The sequence below is a fragment of the Metopolophium dirhodum genome, chromosome 1 (assembly GCF_019925205.1).
Source record: "Metopolophium dirhodum isolate CAU chromosome 1, ASM1992520v1, whole genome shotgun sequence".
Taxonomy (NCBI): Eukaryota; Metazoa; Arthropoda; class Insecta; order Hemiptera; family Aphididae; genus Metopolophium; species Metopolophium dirhodum.
In genome coordinates, this window is record NC_083560.1 from 76,571,404 (window position 1) to 76,592,188 (window position 20,785).

General features: G+C 29.6%; 1 protein-coding gene across 1 annotated transcript; it reads right to left on the reverse strand.

The window, feature by feature from the left end:
• Positions 1-4,785: 4,785 nt before the first annotated feature.
• Positions 4,786-6,464, reverse strand: LOC132937092 (uncharacterized). Its single transcript, XM_061003918.1, has one exon. It carries the CDS (start codon positions 5,709-5,711, stop codon positions 5,019-5,021), a length of 693 nt encoding a protein of 230 aa, XP_060859901.1. The 5' UTR covers positions 5,712-6,464; the 3' UTR covers positions 4,786-5,018.
• Positions 6,465-20,785: the final 14,321 nt, after the last annotated feature.

The window sequence follows — 20,785 nt, forward strand, 5'->3', positions numbered from 1 at the left end:
GATAATAATGTACGGCAGTATTATTTCTTTACGATAAAATGGTTTCGCGATATTTAAGTTGCGATATTTTGGTCACGCTATATTTTACCGGCGATATTTTATCGGGGTACCCATCGGAGCAGGCCATATAAATGGGCGTGTGTCACATAAATTGACTATGAATACGAACATAAAACTATAATAATTTATAAGAAATAATATTCAATATCGGATCGATTTTATAAAGGTATTATGGTGAAAATTAGGGCCAACATATATTTTAGGCATTTTCATATTTTTATTGGTCGGTCAAAACAATAGGTAGATTATACCGAAATGTCTTTCATAACCGAACGACTCTGTATACAAAAGTTTATTTTGCATATTTTTGCATTTTTAATACCTACATATTTTAGGATTTTAAGAGATGTTTAGAGCATATTTATGATTCAGACATATTCAACTCTTTGAATCGAGAGTCAAAAAATTATAGTTATAATAAATATTAATTTTCTTGTACCTATCGAAGTCATCAGTCCTGGTTTATAGTTTGATATACCGTCAATAGATCGCGCGGCAATTGATCGTATACGACAATTGATAGTGTACGAAAATTAATAATGTACAACGTTTTTGACAACATTTTCTTTTTATTAAAACTAAAAAAATATATTATCAAATTTGAAATTAAAATATTAAAATAATAATTAATTTAATAATATGAGTTTAAAATATATAAAGAGTGAAAGAGGCACCAACATTTTGGTGGTTAGTGAATACATGTATCAGTGTGAATGTAATAAGCCCGAAAAAATCATTACCTAAAACAGCTAAAAATCAACTACCTAGTGCCACCTCATTGAAAAAAACTATGCAACGTGTTCGTCAAACTTAACTATCAGCTCCGTCAAATCTAGTCGACTTTAATTTTAATAATCTAGAAAAATTTAAATTAACAACTGATGGGGAACTTTTTCTTCAGTACGATAGTGGGTCCACTGATTCTAAACGTATTTTAATAATCGCAACAAACAGAAATTTTGATTTAATGGAAAATAGTGAAAACTGGTTTTGTGATGGAACTTTTTCTAGTTCTCCTTCAATATTTTCCCAATTATACACGATTCATGGAATACATTATTCAAACGTTATTCAATCTATTCATGCTGCACTGCCTTACAAAAAAAAGGAAACTTACAAACGATTTTTTCGAGCTTTTAAATCGATTAATCCTAATGTTAAGCCAATTACTGTTATGAAAAAGCAGCAATAAATGCAGTAAAATGTGAATTTCTGAATGTGGTTATAAATGGTAGTTTTTTGCACATATTATATCAGTGTATATGGCGACATGTCCAAGGAACTGGCTTATCAAAAAAATATAAAGAGGACTCAGAATTTGATCTGCATGTCCGCATGTTACCAGCTTTAGCATTCGTACCTCAAGAAAACGTTATTGAATCATTTAGTATTCAAATTTAGAACTGTTTTTTTCTTGTGGAAGCAAATTTGCCTCAAACAAATAATTCAGTGGAGGGCTGGGATAACTGCTTGTCATCAATGTTGAATTCATCGATTCATCCATCTATATGGAAATTTATTACTGCACTACAAAAAGAAGAACGTGTCAATTGATTGAAAGTTGAACAATTAGTTGCAGGAAATCTACCGTCAAAAAAAAAAAAAATACAATGATCGAGCAAAAAAACTTAAAAATATATGCAGTGATTATAATAATAGAAGTATAGAAGATTATTTACGATGAGTTGCGCATAATTTTCAACTGCAAGTTTAATTTTTTTATCAGGCACTATTATATTATATTTTTAATTATTGAGAACTTTGGTAAAGATAATTTCTGAAAACCTATTATTATTATTATTTAAATTATTGAGATAAATTATTTGAGAATTATTTATTAGGTCTTATATTTAATAAGAATTAAAAAAATTAAAAAAAAATATTAAAAATCATGACACTACCAATTGTCGTACACTATCAATTGTTTATACTACGCGCTATCAATTGACCAATATCAATTGACATGGATCCTTCTAGTTTATACTCATACGGTGCATAAAAAATCAATCAATTTTATCATTCAATATTTATAAATCAATATTTTCAGTATAATACACACAAATATAAGTCATTTAATTTAAATTAGAATATTATGATTAATAATTATTTTTTTTTTTATAGCATATTTTAGGTTAACTGTTGGTATACATACATTATTGGTCTTGAGGGCATATAATTGTCAGCCCTAGTGATTGTACCTTTTGATGACTACCTACAATAACTTATTGTCAAAATGTTATTTGATAAGACGTAATTGGACCATTACTGTCACTAGTCACGTGTATTCACCGCTGGGTACAACCTACGCCGAATTAAGCTGATCCACAATTAGATTGAACATAATAATTTATTTGAAGATAAAACTCAATCGTTATTCCAGACTTGTGAGTTGTTAATAAAATATATGTTATTTATATTATACAACTTTAAATGTTTAAATTGTAATGATAAGTTTCTAATTAATAATTGTTAATATAATATAGGTAGGTAATATTAATAGGCCAAAATCTCACATCATTTATCAGTCTCCCAAATACTATATATGCCACATATTATAGCTTTTATAACCCCTAAATTATAGTAAAATTAATAATTTTACATATAAATAACACAATAGTTTCTTTAAATTAAGTTGTACATATCAATAGGTTATAGAAATGTGATGATTTTGTTGGTGTTGTCTAGGATTTGGCTGAAGGCTTCGAAGAAATTATAATGCATTTCTAGGCTTATTCTGGTATCTATATGGTTTCGACAGTAGACAAGGAGGTGCCCCAAATCGGTACTAAGTTCTCGCTACATAAGATGACTTAAATTAAAGCACACTTCCAAATAAGACCCAAATTAACATTCATCTAATTTAAATATCAAAAATCTAGTCCTTTAAGTTAACAGATTCAACTCTTCTCTTCAACTTTTATAAGAGGTTTTTTGCTCTAAAACCAGTGAGTCAGCCGTGTTTTTGGAACTAAAAATATAAGTTTTTACTCACAGCCGTGGGCTGTACGGTAATGCAAGGACGGTCGCGGGCATTGTAATATATCCAACATAATTTTAGTGATTTGATTTTATTTCATTTCATGTAAATAACAATATTAACTATGAACATAATAGGTATATATAAAAATAATGCAATGACATGCGAAGCGCAGACCGCCGATAACAGACCGGTTTTGAACTGCCGGCTGCCGGCGATCGTGGATGTCAGATCTAGGACGGGACAAACGCTGCCGCTAGAAAAGGAAGCAACACATTACGGCCGTAATTAAAATTTTTTTCTGTAAATTATGCCAATTTTGTTCCAATAATACGGCTTACAGAATGGTTTAAGAGCAAAATACCTTTATTAATAGTTGTAGAGAAGAGTTATATCGGGTGACGTATAAGACTCGATTTTCGATATTTCATTCTCAAAATCGATAAAATCGTTTTGCGTTTTCACTTTTTTTCACTTTTTTACTTGTGAATAAATAAAAAATTAAAATATCAAAAATTGAGTCTTATACATCACCCGATGTAACTCTCCTCTACAACTTTTAATTAAGGTATTTTGCTCTAAAACCATTCAGTAAGCCGTATTATTGGAACAAAATTGCCATGTTTTGTACGGTATTTTCACCCGTGTATATATATATATGCCTATATTAGCCCCATTCACCCAACACCCATTAAATCATGGCATATGTTTCGATAAATAATTCCTAAAATTATATTATTTTAAGAACTATTTTCTTATTGATTACTTTGTAACGATACAAAACTGGACGTCCCGCTCATGTGGCGCACTCTCGTCACTAACCATTTATTCTCGCGTACCGAGTACCACGACGCGCTCTTGCGCATCAATAACTCATTACGCCCGCTGAACGCAGCAACATCCGTTCACGACGCAACCTAGAGAGCGTGAAGAAGCAAACTTGCTTTGCGACGGCGCGCCGCCCGAGTTAATAAACTCATGTTCGTACCGAACCCATCAACTTAAAACCCTTCTGAGGACATCATTGAAATCAGTATGTTCCGAACTATCGGTAATGGATTTCAATGGGTTTTAAGTTAAAAAGAAAAAATGGCAATCTTCAAAAACCTATTACATGTTCTATGCATCCTGTAAAAGTCATGACTATGATAAGTACCAGCCAGAAACACGGCAAAAACAACAGTTTCCCCGCTGAGTGCGGTATATTGGCGAGCTGGACGATAGTAAAACATCGTTATTCACGGACGCCAATTACCAAACATATAACAGCATTGCCCCCAGACTGAGTAAGCCGGACGATATTAAAAACGGTATCCGGCCAAAATAGCGAAACAATTACCGCGAATTAATAATAGCGTAAATAAAAATAGTGAATTGTAAAAAAGAGCGAAAATACATAATAGCGAAAAGAGAAACATCTATCTGTCGGGTTGCTTATATGACACAGTGTAAAAATCAAACATATTTGTTACAATAAAAAATGGATAAAAATAGTTTATATAAATGAGATTAATAAATTTAAAAAAGTAAAACATACCATAGAATATGGAGTGATCATGGAATATAAATAAAAAATCATTATATTTAGTGTTTATTTGTCTCTTATATATTTTTTGAATACATTCATTATAATTATAATATCGTTAAGTTCTAATAATAAGTATTTATAGTAGTAATAATAATAATTTTAAATAAAATAATTATATTCAATTTAAATATAATTATATTTAGACATTCAGTGACAAATTATATGCTATACCTTTTATGAAGTTCTTATTCTCATTAGTATTATAATTTGTAATTAATGCATGAATTATTTTATTACAGTCCTTGTACTTTTTTTTTTCTGTGGTTATTCTCCAGCAATATACTGCTCTCGTTTCAATTCTTCTATATTTTGAACTTTCTTAATTCCATCAATGAATTTCCATATATTAGGGTGGCTTGCTCCTAAAGAATATGTATTCTATTACTAAAGATACTAATTATTAATAAAATAATACGAACCAATAACAGATGTAAATCCTCTGTGCCACCCTTCAACAGCGTTGTTTGTTGTTGGAAGACCATTTTTGGCTGAATAATGACAATTCCAAATATCAATAGGATGTCTTGGTTGTCGTCGAGTTTTTCGTCTTCCTGTTATTTTTTCTACCCAGTTATCCTCGAAATAATCCAAGAATGGCATTAACAGGTCTTCATTTTCAACATAAAATTGTGTTTCTAAAATTTCTTCGTATGCATTAATAATAACGTTATCTGGTGGAACATAGGCCAAAGCAGCTAACATACGAATATGAAGAGCAAAGTTAGCATTATTAATATAATTTTCGACTAGACCAACATTTTGAATTTGTCGCCACATACATTTAGAAAAATGAAAAAAACAACCTTGGTGTTCAGCATGTGGAAAAACAGTTTTGAATACATTGATTGAGGCATGTTCAAAGTCCATTATTACCGATGTAGGATTTAAAGATGGTTTTATTTCTAATAAATATTTAAGAAAACGTGTATATGTTAATTGAGATTTATCGGTTAATAATGCATAAATGGTAGGACTAACTGTTTGGTCACCTTGTTGAATAAGTACATGAATAGTGAATAACTGATAAAAAAGTGAAGGTACCGTTTTAAAAGTTCCATCGACTAACCAATTAGTTGATTGATCCATTAATTTTAAATTATTTTCGGTCGAAAATATTAAAATTCGATCTTGTGATGCCCACTGTCAAATATTAAAAATTGTTCGCCTTTCATCGTTTTAGTATACCTACTCATCAGCAATTCTAAGGTCACTCACTGTTTTCGGAATAGGTGGTGCGCATTGGTTACGTGTTCGAACTCTTCGTATGGTGTGTTTTAAATGATGAACTGAAGGCATTGCACCGGCTACTCCAGGTACTATTTGAACAGTACTGATTATATCATGTGGAGTATTTTGTGTATGAACAGCCGCTTCTTTTATCTTATTCACAGCCATTTTGTATTAGATTTTACACGGATCGGGAACACGATTATGTGAGTTTTCCTTAGGTTGACTTTTAATTTCTCCGTTTATCGTAATTATTCTATCTTTACATGAACTTTCTACGCAACGCCAATATATTGTGTTATTTTGTTTTCAATCTTCACGATGCAAAAAGCCACTATACAATAATAAATCCTTATTTTTATTACTTTTTACAAATTCCATTGATAATAATATTAATATATTTTTTCACTGCACACTTTTTTTTTAACGAACGAAAATATTAAGTTAAATAATACAAGCTACACATTTACGCACTGTCGAACTACAACTGTAGGTATTACATTGTGTCAGCTCAAATATAACGCGATTGACAATCTTATCCATATTTTCTATATATATATAAGTTAAATAATAATTAAGATAGCATATTGACGATATCAGTAGGTATAACGATATTATTGTGACCTACCTGAATAGGGTTTTGTCCTAAAATTATTTCGCTGCGAGATATTTAAAATGATATATAATTTTAAGTTTCGTTATTATGTATGATCGCTTATTTTAAAATTCGCTGTTTTTATTTACGCTATTATCAATTCGCGATTTTTAAATTCGCGGTAAATTGTTTCGCTATTTTGGCCTAGACCCATTAAAAACATCGTTATACACGGATGCTCAATAGTCTGTCCCGGCATTCCCTTTCCGCTTCGAACGACCGTACGCTGTGAAAAAGTGTGTTGTTGTCACTCGTTGCCCTACGTACACTCTGTGAGACGACCAACACCAGGCACCGCAGTAGTCAATCCGTCAGCCGAGTCGAGAACGCCGAGCCATCGCCGCCGCCGTCCGATCGTTATACTCCACTGAGTAAGTCGAGAACGCCGAGCCATCGCCGCCGCCGTCCGATCATTATACTCCACTGAGTAAGTCGAGAATGCCGAGCCATCGCCGCCGCCGTCCTCATCTACACCCCATTCACCGTCCACGCCGGTAAGTCACTATAAAGTGTTACCGTGCCACTGTACGAGCCGTTGTTATTGAAAGTACGCCGCCATCGAGAGCAGAGCATACTTCACCAGCTACCGAACAAAACTGTGAGTTATATGTTCGCATTCCCACCCTTTTATGTAACCCCATTAACTATTTTTATTGTACACTCTGATGAGTATAATTAAAATAATTTATAAAATATTGTTATACAAAACATTTGAATTATATAAAACTAAGATGATGAAGACATAGGTTCAAAACATGATATTTCAATAAATAAAAACAATTTATTACCAACAAATTGCGTTTCATTACAACTTGTAGCGTCATACTAAGTTGGTAAGCTGGATAACCGTTTTTACACTATTTTATCTAAACTCTGTTTATTTTGTTAATTTAATTATTCATTTATTAGTTAGCAAAACAACTATAGTAATGTTAATATGTTACACACCAGTATATTTTTTGTAAATTCATAAAAGTTATTATCCTATACATTAATGTTAATACATTTTTATACTTTATATGTACCTATTCTAAACATCAATATTTAAATAAAATGAAATAATAATTTAAATGGGCTGATTCTTACTTGTAATATAATATTAGTATATAGCATAAGTTTCTTGGTTTTTGTAAATATTATACATTTTTAAAATACAGTGAAAGGTCGTATTAAATTAAATAACATTTCTATAAAACTAACTAGTTTTTTATTTCTTATAAAAGAGGTGGATTGGTTATAGGTGTGCTATCTTGAATCGGTTACGGATTGTAATATTTTCTGCACCACTTTGTTTTAGTCCAGTATTCCTCAGCTACAAATAATAATAATTTTAATGAAAAAAAATTTTTTTTTGTGGCAAATTAAATTAATCAAATCATTTTTAAGCCATTTGCAAGGTTTTTATATAACTGAATTAGTTTAAAAATTAGAAAGAAGTGACAATGAACCTTGGACGTAACATCATATTCTTAGAATATCTTTGGTACTTTTTTAAATGATTACTGATTGTTTAGTTTTATGCCAGCAAAATGAAAAAATTTGTGTCCGTACAAATGCGAATTGAATAAAGTCATAAACTAAAACTTGTTTAGGTGTAATGTATATTGTATAGTGCTATAGTAAAAAACTATCTTTGGCCCCAGAAAAGAGGTTACCGTATATAAGGGTCGTTTTTCGTTATGAAATAATTCATTGCCGAATTCAAATTCAACACATATTTTACATTGACTTACTAAATGATGAGATACACTCAAAGTAAAAGTAGTGTTACCTACTTTCCTCTTTTTTTTTTTTGTTTCAAAATACTTTTTAAAACAGGAAAATGTTGTTACAATATTCAGGGTAGTTTCTGGTATAAGTTATATGAATTGCCATCTGACTATATGCGAGTTTCCTCCGAACGCACCCTAAATTGTGTGGGAACGAAAAGAGTAGATACCTATTACAACTATACTAGCTACCTCCTAACGGGTAGGTAGCAATCTAGTAAATGTATAAGTAGTTCCAAACATGTTCAAACATTATGTATCAAAATAAGTTTAATGGTCGTAATTAATGACTTTTGTTATATTTGATATTTGATACGATTATATTATCTATACGCATAAACATCAAGGGCGCCCATTAGGGGGTGCAAGGAGGTGGGATGTCCCCTCCTAGACAAATGCAAAATGATTCGTAATTTTTTGTTATTAAAAATAATCAACTATTTTTACTGATGATATTATAATATATGACATATTACATAAGGTACATCTTTTATCTATGTTGTGTATTTATCTTCTGTTATTAAATAAAATCAATTTGGTTGGTTCTTAGTTATATTTTTAAGATATTGTCAACCCCCTAGGTTTTGATTGGTGGACGCCCTTGCTACACATTAAGATGATATACTCTTTTGTGTAATGATAAGATATACATAATCAGTGGTGTAGTGGGGCGTATAAAGAGTTTCAGTGATAGGGGGGTTAAGAAATTAACATAGGTAATCATAACAAATTTAAATGTATAATCATATATTTTAGGAATATGATTGTACACTATAGAGGCTCAATTGCGGTAAGGTAGTAGTAAAGTGTATGTAATTCTAAATATATTATTAGTAATAACGTAGTTTTGATTGGTGGACACCCTTGCTATACATTAAGATAATATACTCTTTTGTGTAATGATAAGATATACATAATCAGTGGTGTAGTGGGGCGTATACGCGAGTATACGGCGTATAACGACTTCTCCAGTTTTTTTTTGATGCGTATACTTATAAATCAATAATATAAACAGTATTAACAAATAAACAATAATACCAAACATAATTCCATGTTATCACGTTCATTAGAAACCGTTATTATTTTTACATTTTACACATCTATTTTTAACTTCATTTTATGGATCTATATTTATTATATATACATATATTATACGTCTAAAATTATAAGCTTATCGATAACGATCGCCGACGCCGAGATTCACGGTCACATACATTACTGAAAATAATTTTGTCAAAAAATATTATTTTGTGTACCTACACTGTGTCACACAATTACATAAATATAACAATTGATCTACAAAAAATGATGATTTCATTTATTTTTAATTATTCAAAGTTGTGATACATAATTTATCTACTACCGAGTATACTTTTAAGACTATAAATGTTAATAAATATTTATGTTTTTTGACTTAAAAAGAAGTGGGGATAGGGGGGTTTAACATAGGTAATCATAAAAATGTAAATGTATAATCATATATTTTAGGAGAATGATTGTAAACTATAGCGGCTCAATTGCGGTAAGGTAGTAATAAAGTGTATGTAATTATAAAAATAAAATTAATAATAACGTAGTATATATGGTGGCTGTGGGGGGGGGGGGGGGCGAAGCCCCCCAACTTTTACACATCTAGCACATTATATTAGCAGACTAATGTAAATAATATACGTGATCGAGTAACGTTTAGTTGATTTTCAACACTCGTTCTCCTTGTACGATATTATTTTTATAAATATTCTTTTAAATAAGTTTTTAGAATGGATCAATGTGAAGTGCGAAACATGATTAGTGAAAGGGCAAATGTGTTAAGATTATTAAATGCTTTAAATTTAGTTTTCAAAAAATGTTAGCCTTCATCTAAGAACGGTGGAACTGTACTTCAAAAATATGTAAGGCTTGTATAAAAGTAATCTTTGACGAAAGTAAGTTGAACCATAATAATCATGTAGCATTATCTGAACAAGTACTTAATAGGCAAGAAATTAGTAACTCTTTAAAAAGAAAAGCAGTCACTGAAACATTATCATGTAAAAGGCCTTCAAAGTTATTACATGCAGAATAAATTTATTAAGATACCATAAAATAGATACTATATTACAACTACCGATGTATGGTATCTCCTACTGAAGAATTCATATTTTTATCTAAAAGTGGTTTGACATGAACAAGATGAATATAAGTCATCTTAGATTCGTAGTCACTAAGGTAGCATTAAATTATACTTAATTTATAAACACATACACAACTATTATGGCACTTTGAGTTACAAAAGTCGACCAAATTTTTTGCATCTACACCGATAGGTATTACATTATATTACAGTAGTAATGACGGACTACGCGACGTCGTGACATTATTATATTTATTGGATTTCGAATAGGTAGGGGTTTTACGATAAGATAATGAAATATTATCTATATTACCTATAATGTTTGAAATTATTATTGTGTTCGCGCAAATTCGCAATATACTATGTGTTCACTTTGTCGCTCAAATTACGGATCGGTTCGTATTACCGGCAGTTTCTTTTTTCAGTGCATACTAGTTAACCTCCCAAAATATACGAATTGCCTCCCATCCTTTTCGCAAATAAAAAGGTTAATTTACACTAGTTGTCTCCGATGACCAGGTAGTTCATAATTATATACGAGTGGCCTCTCAAGAATATTCGGACTAGTTGCCTCCCGTATAGAATTAAGTAAGTAGTGGTTCATAAACTTCACTAAACAGTTCCACATAAATAGATTAATTTATAAAACTAATATAGTATACTCAATAATATGATATAACATTATGTATTGAATAATAAACTCTTTTAAATTCGCCTGTTTAACTATTCAATTATATGTTATTCGTTTTCCTTTTGGTTATACTTTGTAATTGACTCCGGTCCATTAAACTAAGCTAAATAATGTTTATTCATTGTTGCTATTAAATAAATAAATGTAAGTATCATTCTTGGTGTATATGTTATGGGCCATGTAGGAAATCGGGCATTGTTATGCAATAGCCGAACATTTTGGGCAACGCAATAATACTATTTTAATACTCAATTTGTTCATACATTGGTAGGCTCATTTGTACGAGATTGCCCGGACAAAGTGTACATCACCTGGATTTGAGTTGGCATACAGTAGTGTGCTAAGGGGGGGGGAGGTTAGGGGTTATATCCCCCACATTGTCTTTTTTTACCGACCTACAGAAAACAACTTAGTTATTACGGCTGTCCAGAGTCATTGATTTTTCTAAATTATTAATTGTATTCGTTGAGTCAACAAGCTTGAAATTTAATACGAGGCTCCTAATATATTCTTACAATGGCAGTTGAAAAATATTTAAAAATAGTCTCAATTTTTATTATTAGCATTTAGTTCAAATTTTGATAAATTACGTAAAAATCACGAAAATGTGCAAATTATTTTGAGTTATAAATTCATACAATTTTTTATCTAACTATCTAATAATTGATAATTTAATACAAGATTCCTCATAAGATTGTCGACCTTTATCAAAAAAAAAAATGTTTACCGGAAAATCAAATTTTAACATCATTGGATTCACTCGATTTCCCATGTATCGATTTTCTTATATTGAATATTTTTTTTATATAATATATATGATATATAAATAAATTTTTATTTGTTTGGTCAAAAATCGTGAAAATATAATACACGGCTCCTAATATATTTTTACAATAGCAGTTGAAATATATTAAAAACACATAAGCACATTTTTTTTAAATATTTAAAGTTTTAATTTTGACAAAATTTAATAAACTTAAAATTTAAAAAGTGGGTAAGTGGATGTCACTCTGTTGTACTGTAGGTTACACGTGAGTCAATTTACAATGGATTGTATTAAACTTGAATTCAATGATATGATATCTTTGTATAAGAAAAATGATTCTGAGTGGAGATGGGTTATCAGTCTGGATATTTTACATTGTTATTATTTATTACCTATAGCCTTTAAGTTGAACTAATATTATAATATTATTATTTTTATTCGTTTCTATGGTGATGAACAAAGCGTTAAAAATTGAAATTATGTTTTTAGTGATTTTTCGTAAGTTGTTGGTGGATTTTCTGTGGCATTAAATTACTATTGAGTAATTTGAAAAAGAACCTCTTTAAAGTTCCATCTTGATCCAATTTGGTAAAATATAAGATACTATATGTTGAAATCAAAGCACACCTTTTGGTAGAAATTTTGTATCCAGGGTAAAAAAAAATAAATAAATAAATACCATTGTAAAACCACAAGCTTCTAAAATGATTTTGTAGTTAAAAATGTATATATATTAACAATATAAGTATAATATAAAATATCCTAGGTTGCCAAACCGTCTCTGCTCAGAACCGTTTTTTGCACACATGATATAAACACTTGAATTCAAATTTACAGTCACACACTTGTAGCTTACTGTACAGCAGAGCGACTTCCACTTACACACTTTTTTTTTTGTTTATTCAAAAAAAAAATGTTGTCCCCCCATTTTAAATTCCTGGACACGCCACTGATGTTGAATGGTATTTATTACAATATCACCACAAAACTATTCTTACATAATATTATTTCATTCTTTTGATACCATGACTTCCGAGTTACGAGATATCTATCTAATTGTACACAATATACTTGATGAAAGCTGCTGATAATACAAACCGAACCGTAATTTGAACGACAAAGTAAACACATAGTATATTGCGCATTTGTGTGAACACTATAATAATTTCAATTAGTATAGGTAATATAGATAATATTTCATTATCTAATCATAAAACCCCTAACTAATTCTATACGGGAGGCAACTAGTCCCAAAATTCTAGGGAGGCCACGCGTATATAATTATGAACTACCTGGTCATCGGAGGAAAATAATGTAAATTAGCCTTTTTATTTGCGATAGGGATGGGAGGCAATTCGTATATTTTGGGAGGCAACTAGTATGCACAGAAAATAGAAACAGATGAAAATTAAGAATTTAATAATTTGTTATTATTTTACTAATTAATTGAAAATAAATAAATATTATTATTCATTATAAGTTTGCACAAGTATACAAACATTTATTCTGGATTTGTAAGTCTTCAAACATCTTATTGAAGTAGCCTTGTTTCGATTCTATAACAAAGAATATTGTTAATTTTTTTAATAATTTGAATTATGTTTTAACTTTAGGATAACGACAATATATTACATTATTTAAAATAGGTATTAGTTATGAACAGAGCAAGAATTATAATATATTAAAAGAACCAAATTATGTAAATATATTAAATAAAAAAGGAAAATACAGTGGTGGAAATTTCATATTTTCGATGTCCAGGCGGGTGAGATCTGTCTGGAAAAATATCCCATTTATTCCGCAATGGATATCTCCCATTGAATGTAGGTAGTTTAAATCAGTATTTGTATTTAATACAGTGTGCATTTTATCTTAACTGCCACTCCCAATGGTACTACCCCGTCCTGAACCGCGTCCTGAACGCATGTTTATGGATAATTATTTAAAATTATCATTACCGTGGACTAATATTGACAATCGTTTTTCTAGGTCATAAAACTCGATAATCTAACTTATGTCGACCATAAATTAAATTTCCTGAAATATATTAATTTGTGGACGTATAATATTGGAAATAAGAAATTGTCTCAAAACTAGAAATGTATGTATATTTATAGTTTACAAATATAATCGTATTCCTATATTATTCAAATTGTGTAAATATGTAGGGAAAAATGAATTTATTGAGAAAAATGTAAAACTATGTAGGTAATATTATGTATTTATTATTTATTACAAATCATTTGAAACAAATTTATCACTTACTCAAATTAAATTATTTAATCACGGTAAAAATTAGATTTTTCATATGAACTGCTCTTTACATATGACTTAAATGAATTTTAATTTAGAAAAAAATCATTATGATTTTTAATCAATATTATTAAATCACAGATCCAGAAAAATAGCTGCATATTATTTTTATGTTATGAATACATCTTTCAAATTTTTACTTTGGAAAAATTATGTAAAAATTATATACCTGACCATAACATCAATTGTTCTGTAACGACAGCAAAAAAATTCGTTACTAAATAATAATTTACGTAAGATGAGGTTAGATTATTTTTATCTATCCCCAATCATCACAGTCTACACAGTACAATATAATTAACATACCATTAATTATTATTCTGGAACTCTCAGTATAATTGAAAAAACCTACAACATAAAATAAAAAAGTGTAAATTATAAATATTGTTTAAGTCTTCCAAGCAACACGTGATAACTCAGACGAGTGTAAAACATTTTTTTTTGCTGCAAAGTGAAAATTAAAAACTGGCTTTGTTTCTGTATTGAAATTTGTAGAAATTTGATCTGTATTAATGTTTATTGGTAAAGCATAATTAATTTAATAAATCAATTGAAGTTAAAAAGGTACATGTATTCTATAATAATGTTCTTACTTAAATTATATGTTACAATGATATTTTCGTACGTATTTTCTAAGATTTAATAAATACAAACTCATATTAATATTTTATTACATTTTATATGTACTTATATTATTTTAAGATTTAAATTTTATATAATTTATTATTTATTATACAAACGCCAATCAGCTTTTACATATAAATAGTATGAAATAATACATATAAAGGTTATTATTATAACATCATAATGGCATGAGTGTAATAGACAAAAAAATGTTAATACATTTAAAAATAAACAAATCACATTCAAATTATAGAAATATATGGCCTATATATCAACATTATTATCATTTAAGCTACGGATGGTTCTAACAAAAGGATCATTCGATAAAAAGTTAGAATGGAAACTTATGATGTCAAAGATGTCAGGGGATCTAGTATGGATGGCTGGAACTCTATGATAAGCCATAGCCATGCTCAAGGAGATGTGGTGCATCGGTATTACTCTGAATTAATTTTAATAAAAAATTGTGATCAGCCCTTAGATGCCTGTCCTCGAGAGAACAAAGATTTAGCGTATTCATAACTGGTAGATAAAAAAATTCAGGAGATCAATTTTTAGCAAGAAGTGATTCTGCACTCATACAACTAATTTTATTTTAATTCGGAAATAAGGATTCCAAATGATCAAGTCATAGTCAAAAATTTAAGAGCGCAATAAAAAGTTATTAAACAGGATGCTGAGGTCAAATTATTAGTATGGTGACGTAGGAACCAAATTAGTCTAAGACCTTAGAAGTGATGTTTTCAATATGAGGTCTAAAGGAAAGTGAAAAAATATATATTATACCTAGATTCTTTATCTGGGTGACTCGATTTAAAGGTAAACCATTATAGGTATAAGTGTAATCAGCAAGATTGCATGATTTAGAAACTGTATTACTTTACACTTGGCATAGTTTATTCGTTTATGGTAATAGATTTATAATAATTTAATACCAATAGCGTGGCAATAGTTAACAAGACTATTGAACGATGACTGAAGGAATACACAATTTAATATTGGAAGATATACGGGCAAAGTTTCTCATCATCTTTGAAATGGTTGTATACTAATAATTGGTATGGGCTATAGAAATTTATTGAGAATAATATTTATTTATTACTAGCTGTGTCCCGCGTGCTCCACCCCTATGGATAGTTGTTTGCAAATAGTATGGCTGTTACTCGTGCAGTCGAGCATAATATTTGTTTATTTTATAAATATATATTTCGGTCAAGTGGGTAATTTTAAAATTACCTTGAAATTAAACCTATAGCCTGGTTCGCTAAATACTATTTCATTTAAAAAAACATCAAGAAAATCGGATGAGTAGTTTCAGAGTACATTTGACACAAATATTCCATTTCCACATATAGCGTATATTTAGCACGTAAATATATGAATATATAAGTATAGATATATTTAGATTGTTGAATTTTACTTCTATAAATAATTCATTTGTAGACGGCGATAAAACACACACAAAAGAAAAAAGTCAGGTTGCAGGTAGATTGAAACTCAAAGGTTCTATAGACACTAACGCGATCGGTAACGGGAATACCCGAAATACCCCATGCAATCATACATAAGTAGATTAGCTTTGTTTTTTATTTTTCAAGAATTTTATAAGTACTTATTTTTTATTAACAAAAGTGGTACTAAAATCTTCAGCAGACTGTCAGATAAAACAGTAAAAAATTTGGTGACGATACGTTGTGGATTTGTATGCGTTACAAAAAATCGGGACATGCTTTTAGTATAGATTAGGGTTACACATTGAAGAAGTTTATGAATGAGTTTTTGAATTTTACCGCAGAACAAAATGGACAAACAATGGTCATATCTCCAATCAAAACCTTACTACTTAGCCTTATTTTCTTATTTCTTAGGCTTTAGCTGACTCCAAATTAATAACCCCTCGTTGGCATCGCTGCAAAAACATGTATTTAATTTCATCTTCAACTATATTGTTCCTAGATAAGCGCATCCTCTTGGTACCATTTGTGGAACGGCCAAAGTTTAATTTCCTCTTTTTATTTTAATAAAATTCTTAAAATTAACAACCAAAACCATAACCATTAGCAACCTTACAATAAACAAAATTATATTATTATTTAGTTTATTTTTTTCCTGGACAGATAGCACCACTGTTTTATATTTGACGTCCAGATTTTCTACTTTCCCGGTGGATTTTCCTAAAATGTTCTTTCGTAAAAACCTTGTCCTAGTAGTTGCAAACACTACAAAATAGAATCATCCAAATCTGTCTAGCCGTTTCGGAACCAACCCATGACAAAGATTTCTATTTCGCTTTTATAGTACAGATTATAATTTTTTTTTTGAATATTCAACGGTAGTGCTTCGATATGTACGTCAAGTTCAAAACGGAGCGTCTCAATTTCATTCGTTTCTATCAGTGGAAGTTACGATCAGACGAGTGCATCCACTTACGTGCCGCCAACGCAACTGAAGCAAGCGCGGCCAAAATTGGTCACTTGACTATTCTCTCAGCTTGTTAGAAGACGAGCTGGCTGAAAAAGTCCTAACAAATGTAGTTCCAAGATCCTTTAAAAATATACACATTTCATTTCATTTACACCAGTCTATATGATATTTCTTTCAAGATAATTAGTTATGTGTAGTTCATCTATTGTTAAACTATATGTTAATACAATTGTAATTAGGTTCATTGTAACTGTCAAAAATAATATTTTTAAGATAAACCTTGAGGGTAAGTCACTTAAAAAATATGTTCGAAGAGTCTAAGGAACATAACATGAAATTACGTGAGGAGGGTGGCCCAACCCTCTGACTTTGGGTATTTTAATAAGTTATATAATATTTTATATTAAAATAAAAATGTATTTTTAACGTCTATTATAATATACCTTTACTATATGTTTGGGATATCGTAGCTGTATAAAGAATAATATTTCACAAATTTAATATTTATATCACCATAATTATTAATGTTACAATTTATCATTGATATTCTGTCCCGGATCTCTTAAACATTTGTGGCAAGATTCTAATTTAGATTTTATAAACAGTTAATAGAATTACAATGATCTTCAAAACTATTGCATTCTTATATTGGTAGATTTGTTGTATTGTACCTATGATTAAAACTCACAGATTCAAATTTTAAATATCTAAAAATTGAAAACGAATAGAGGATAGAATTATAGATAAAACCTTAGTAATACTTTTAAATTTTAAATTTTTATAGAACGCAAAAAATGGGGGAAAACTAAATGTATGTATTACGATGATAGCTAGGTAATTATACATTTCTGAGGCAATCGCCTGCTGATTATAAATGTTTTATCGATTTATAGGTATAAGATTTTTTTTTTAATAAATTTGTCATTTATTATATTAATAGTTATAATATACTTGCAGTCATATTCGATAAATCCTGTTTAAAAATTAAAAATTGTACAAAATATGTAATATTGACGGTTAAATTATTATTAATGAATTATATTTTAAACAATTAAAATAAACGCGTTAAAACTTTTATAATACAGTTTGATCAATATAATGTTCATCTTTCACTCATAAAAATTGAGCATAGTCCCAGGTTAGATTTAGTAGATGGTGTTTTTTTAACATGGTTCATACTTCTTACTCTCTAAACTTACTCAGATTACATATTGAATCTTAAGATACCCTTTTTGATTTTTTACCATCTCTTTAAAATGTGAATATCGGAAAATCCATTCTTATTGCTCATTTAGATCATTTGATGAACCATTATTACAAAATTAAAGTTTGTATGTTTTGTAGTTTTAGATGTAAAGACCGACCGTATATTTTGTGTACCTATGTGTGTGTTCTTAAAATAATTAAAATTGAAAGAAGATAGGTTAATGGAAAATCTCTTAGTAGACCATTAATATTTAAAATGTTGTAAAACATTAATATATATGAGAAAACGAAATTTATGAGTTACAATGTTAGCATCTTACAAATTTCTGAGGCAGTCCATAGTTATAACTATTTGATTCAGTTATAAAAGATTTTTACATAATTTATAAATATACATAAATAAATAATAATAATATACTTGCCACCACCATTCTCATTTGGTAGTACTACAATTTAAAAAAATAATATTTTATAAATTTTATATTGACATAAGCACAAAAAAAATATTATTAAAATATAATAAATCACTTTCTACATTTAATGAAATCTTAAGTAGATGCCTTATGAAAACCAATAAAAATAAAATAGAAGCCATGATAGTTAGTAAAGAAAGCAGAGCACCTATCGTTAACAACTTGATTATCAATAAATTAATCAACTACAATAATACAAATAATAAGGAGTAGGTACACGAATCAATGACACTAGATGTTCGGTAGAAATGAAATATCGAATAGCGAATGCAAAAAGAATGTCTACTCAGAAATTACAACTACACATGAATAATAATCTTAGTCTAAGAACCTGGAAAAACTTTGTAAAAGTTACCTACATATGGAGTATTTTGTTGTATAGTAGAAACAAAAAAAAGTTAGACGCAATGGGAATATGGACCTGGAGAAGACTACTCCGCAGTAGCTGGATTGAAAAGAAAAGCAATGCAGACATTTTCCAAACAATACGTGAAATTAAAATACTACTCTCTAGTATTAGATCTAGGAGTGGTAAACTTATGGGACAGCTAATAAAATGGGTGGATCCATTTTACTCCACATTATTTTAGACTGATATTATGTCTATTTTCCTCCAATATTTTAGCCATTGTTGTAGTATTACGTTCCGTATTATAAAGATGGAGTAAGGATAGGATCCAGGGTTTGCAAACGTTATAATAACGTTATATTTGACAAATACGATTGAAATTTGTAAACGTAATTATAATGGAAAGCGATAATAAAAAAATATTGAATACCGCAAAACAAAACATAACAATAAATTAACAAAATATATTATCTTATTACTACTTTACAAAATGAAGTCGGTTTTTTTAATTATTTGGGACGAAGCGTCAATGTCCCAAAAAACTTCAATTGAAGCTTTAGATAGAACGATGCGAGACTTGCGCAATAATATTAGTCCTATGAGTGGCTGCACAGTATTGTGAGACTTCCGTCAGATCTTGCCTGTGATTGCAAGAGGGAGCTGATGAAGTCAACGCGTCTTTGAAATGATCCTACTTTTTTAAAAATATTAGAACTTGAAACTAATATGAGAGTGCTATCTACTGGTCAAGATAATATAAATTTTGTCAAAGATTTAATTTTAATAGGCAATAGCGAATTTCAAGCAACGAATGATAAAATAAATATTAAAAATGTCTGTAATTCAGTACCCACTATAACAAAATTGATTCAAAACATGTACCTGAACATTCAAAATATATCTTCTAAATCACTGAAACGGTTTCAAGAAAGGGCTATTTGTCACCAATAAATGAGGAAGTCGACAAATTAAATGATTTGATTCTATCTAGGTTTGACGCACAATCACAAATGTACTATTCAGTTGATACAGTTTTAGAAAAGGAGGATAAAGTCCATTTCCCAACTAAATTTATTAACTCTTTAACGCCTTCTGGAGTCCCACCGCATACACTGATTTTAAAAATAGGGGCACCTATTATTTTAATGAGAAATTTGAGCGCACCCACAATGTTCACTGGTACAAGACTACAAATCAAAAAATTGAGAAGTTCATTGTTCGAGTGCATAATATTAACGGGTTGTGGTTATGAAAAAACTGTTTTAATACCAAGAATACCAATTATACCCTCAGATTTACCTTTTTAGTTTAGACGTATTCAATTTCCCTTTAAATTAGCATTTGCAATGACTATAAATAAAGCACAGAGACAAACACTTAACGTTGCTGGAAAAGACCCATGCGTTCAATGTTTTTCTCACAATCAACTTTACTATACGTCACCCTGTCACGTGATATCCAAATTGAATTTGTTTTTTTTTGCCCCGAATCGAGTAAAAGCATATACCGATATAACGTCGTTTACAAAGAATTTTTTTAAGTCTTTGAAT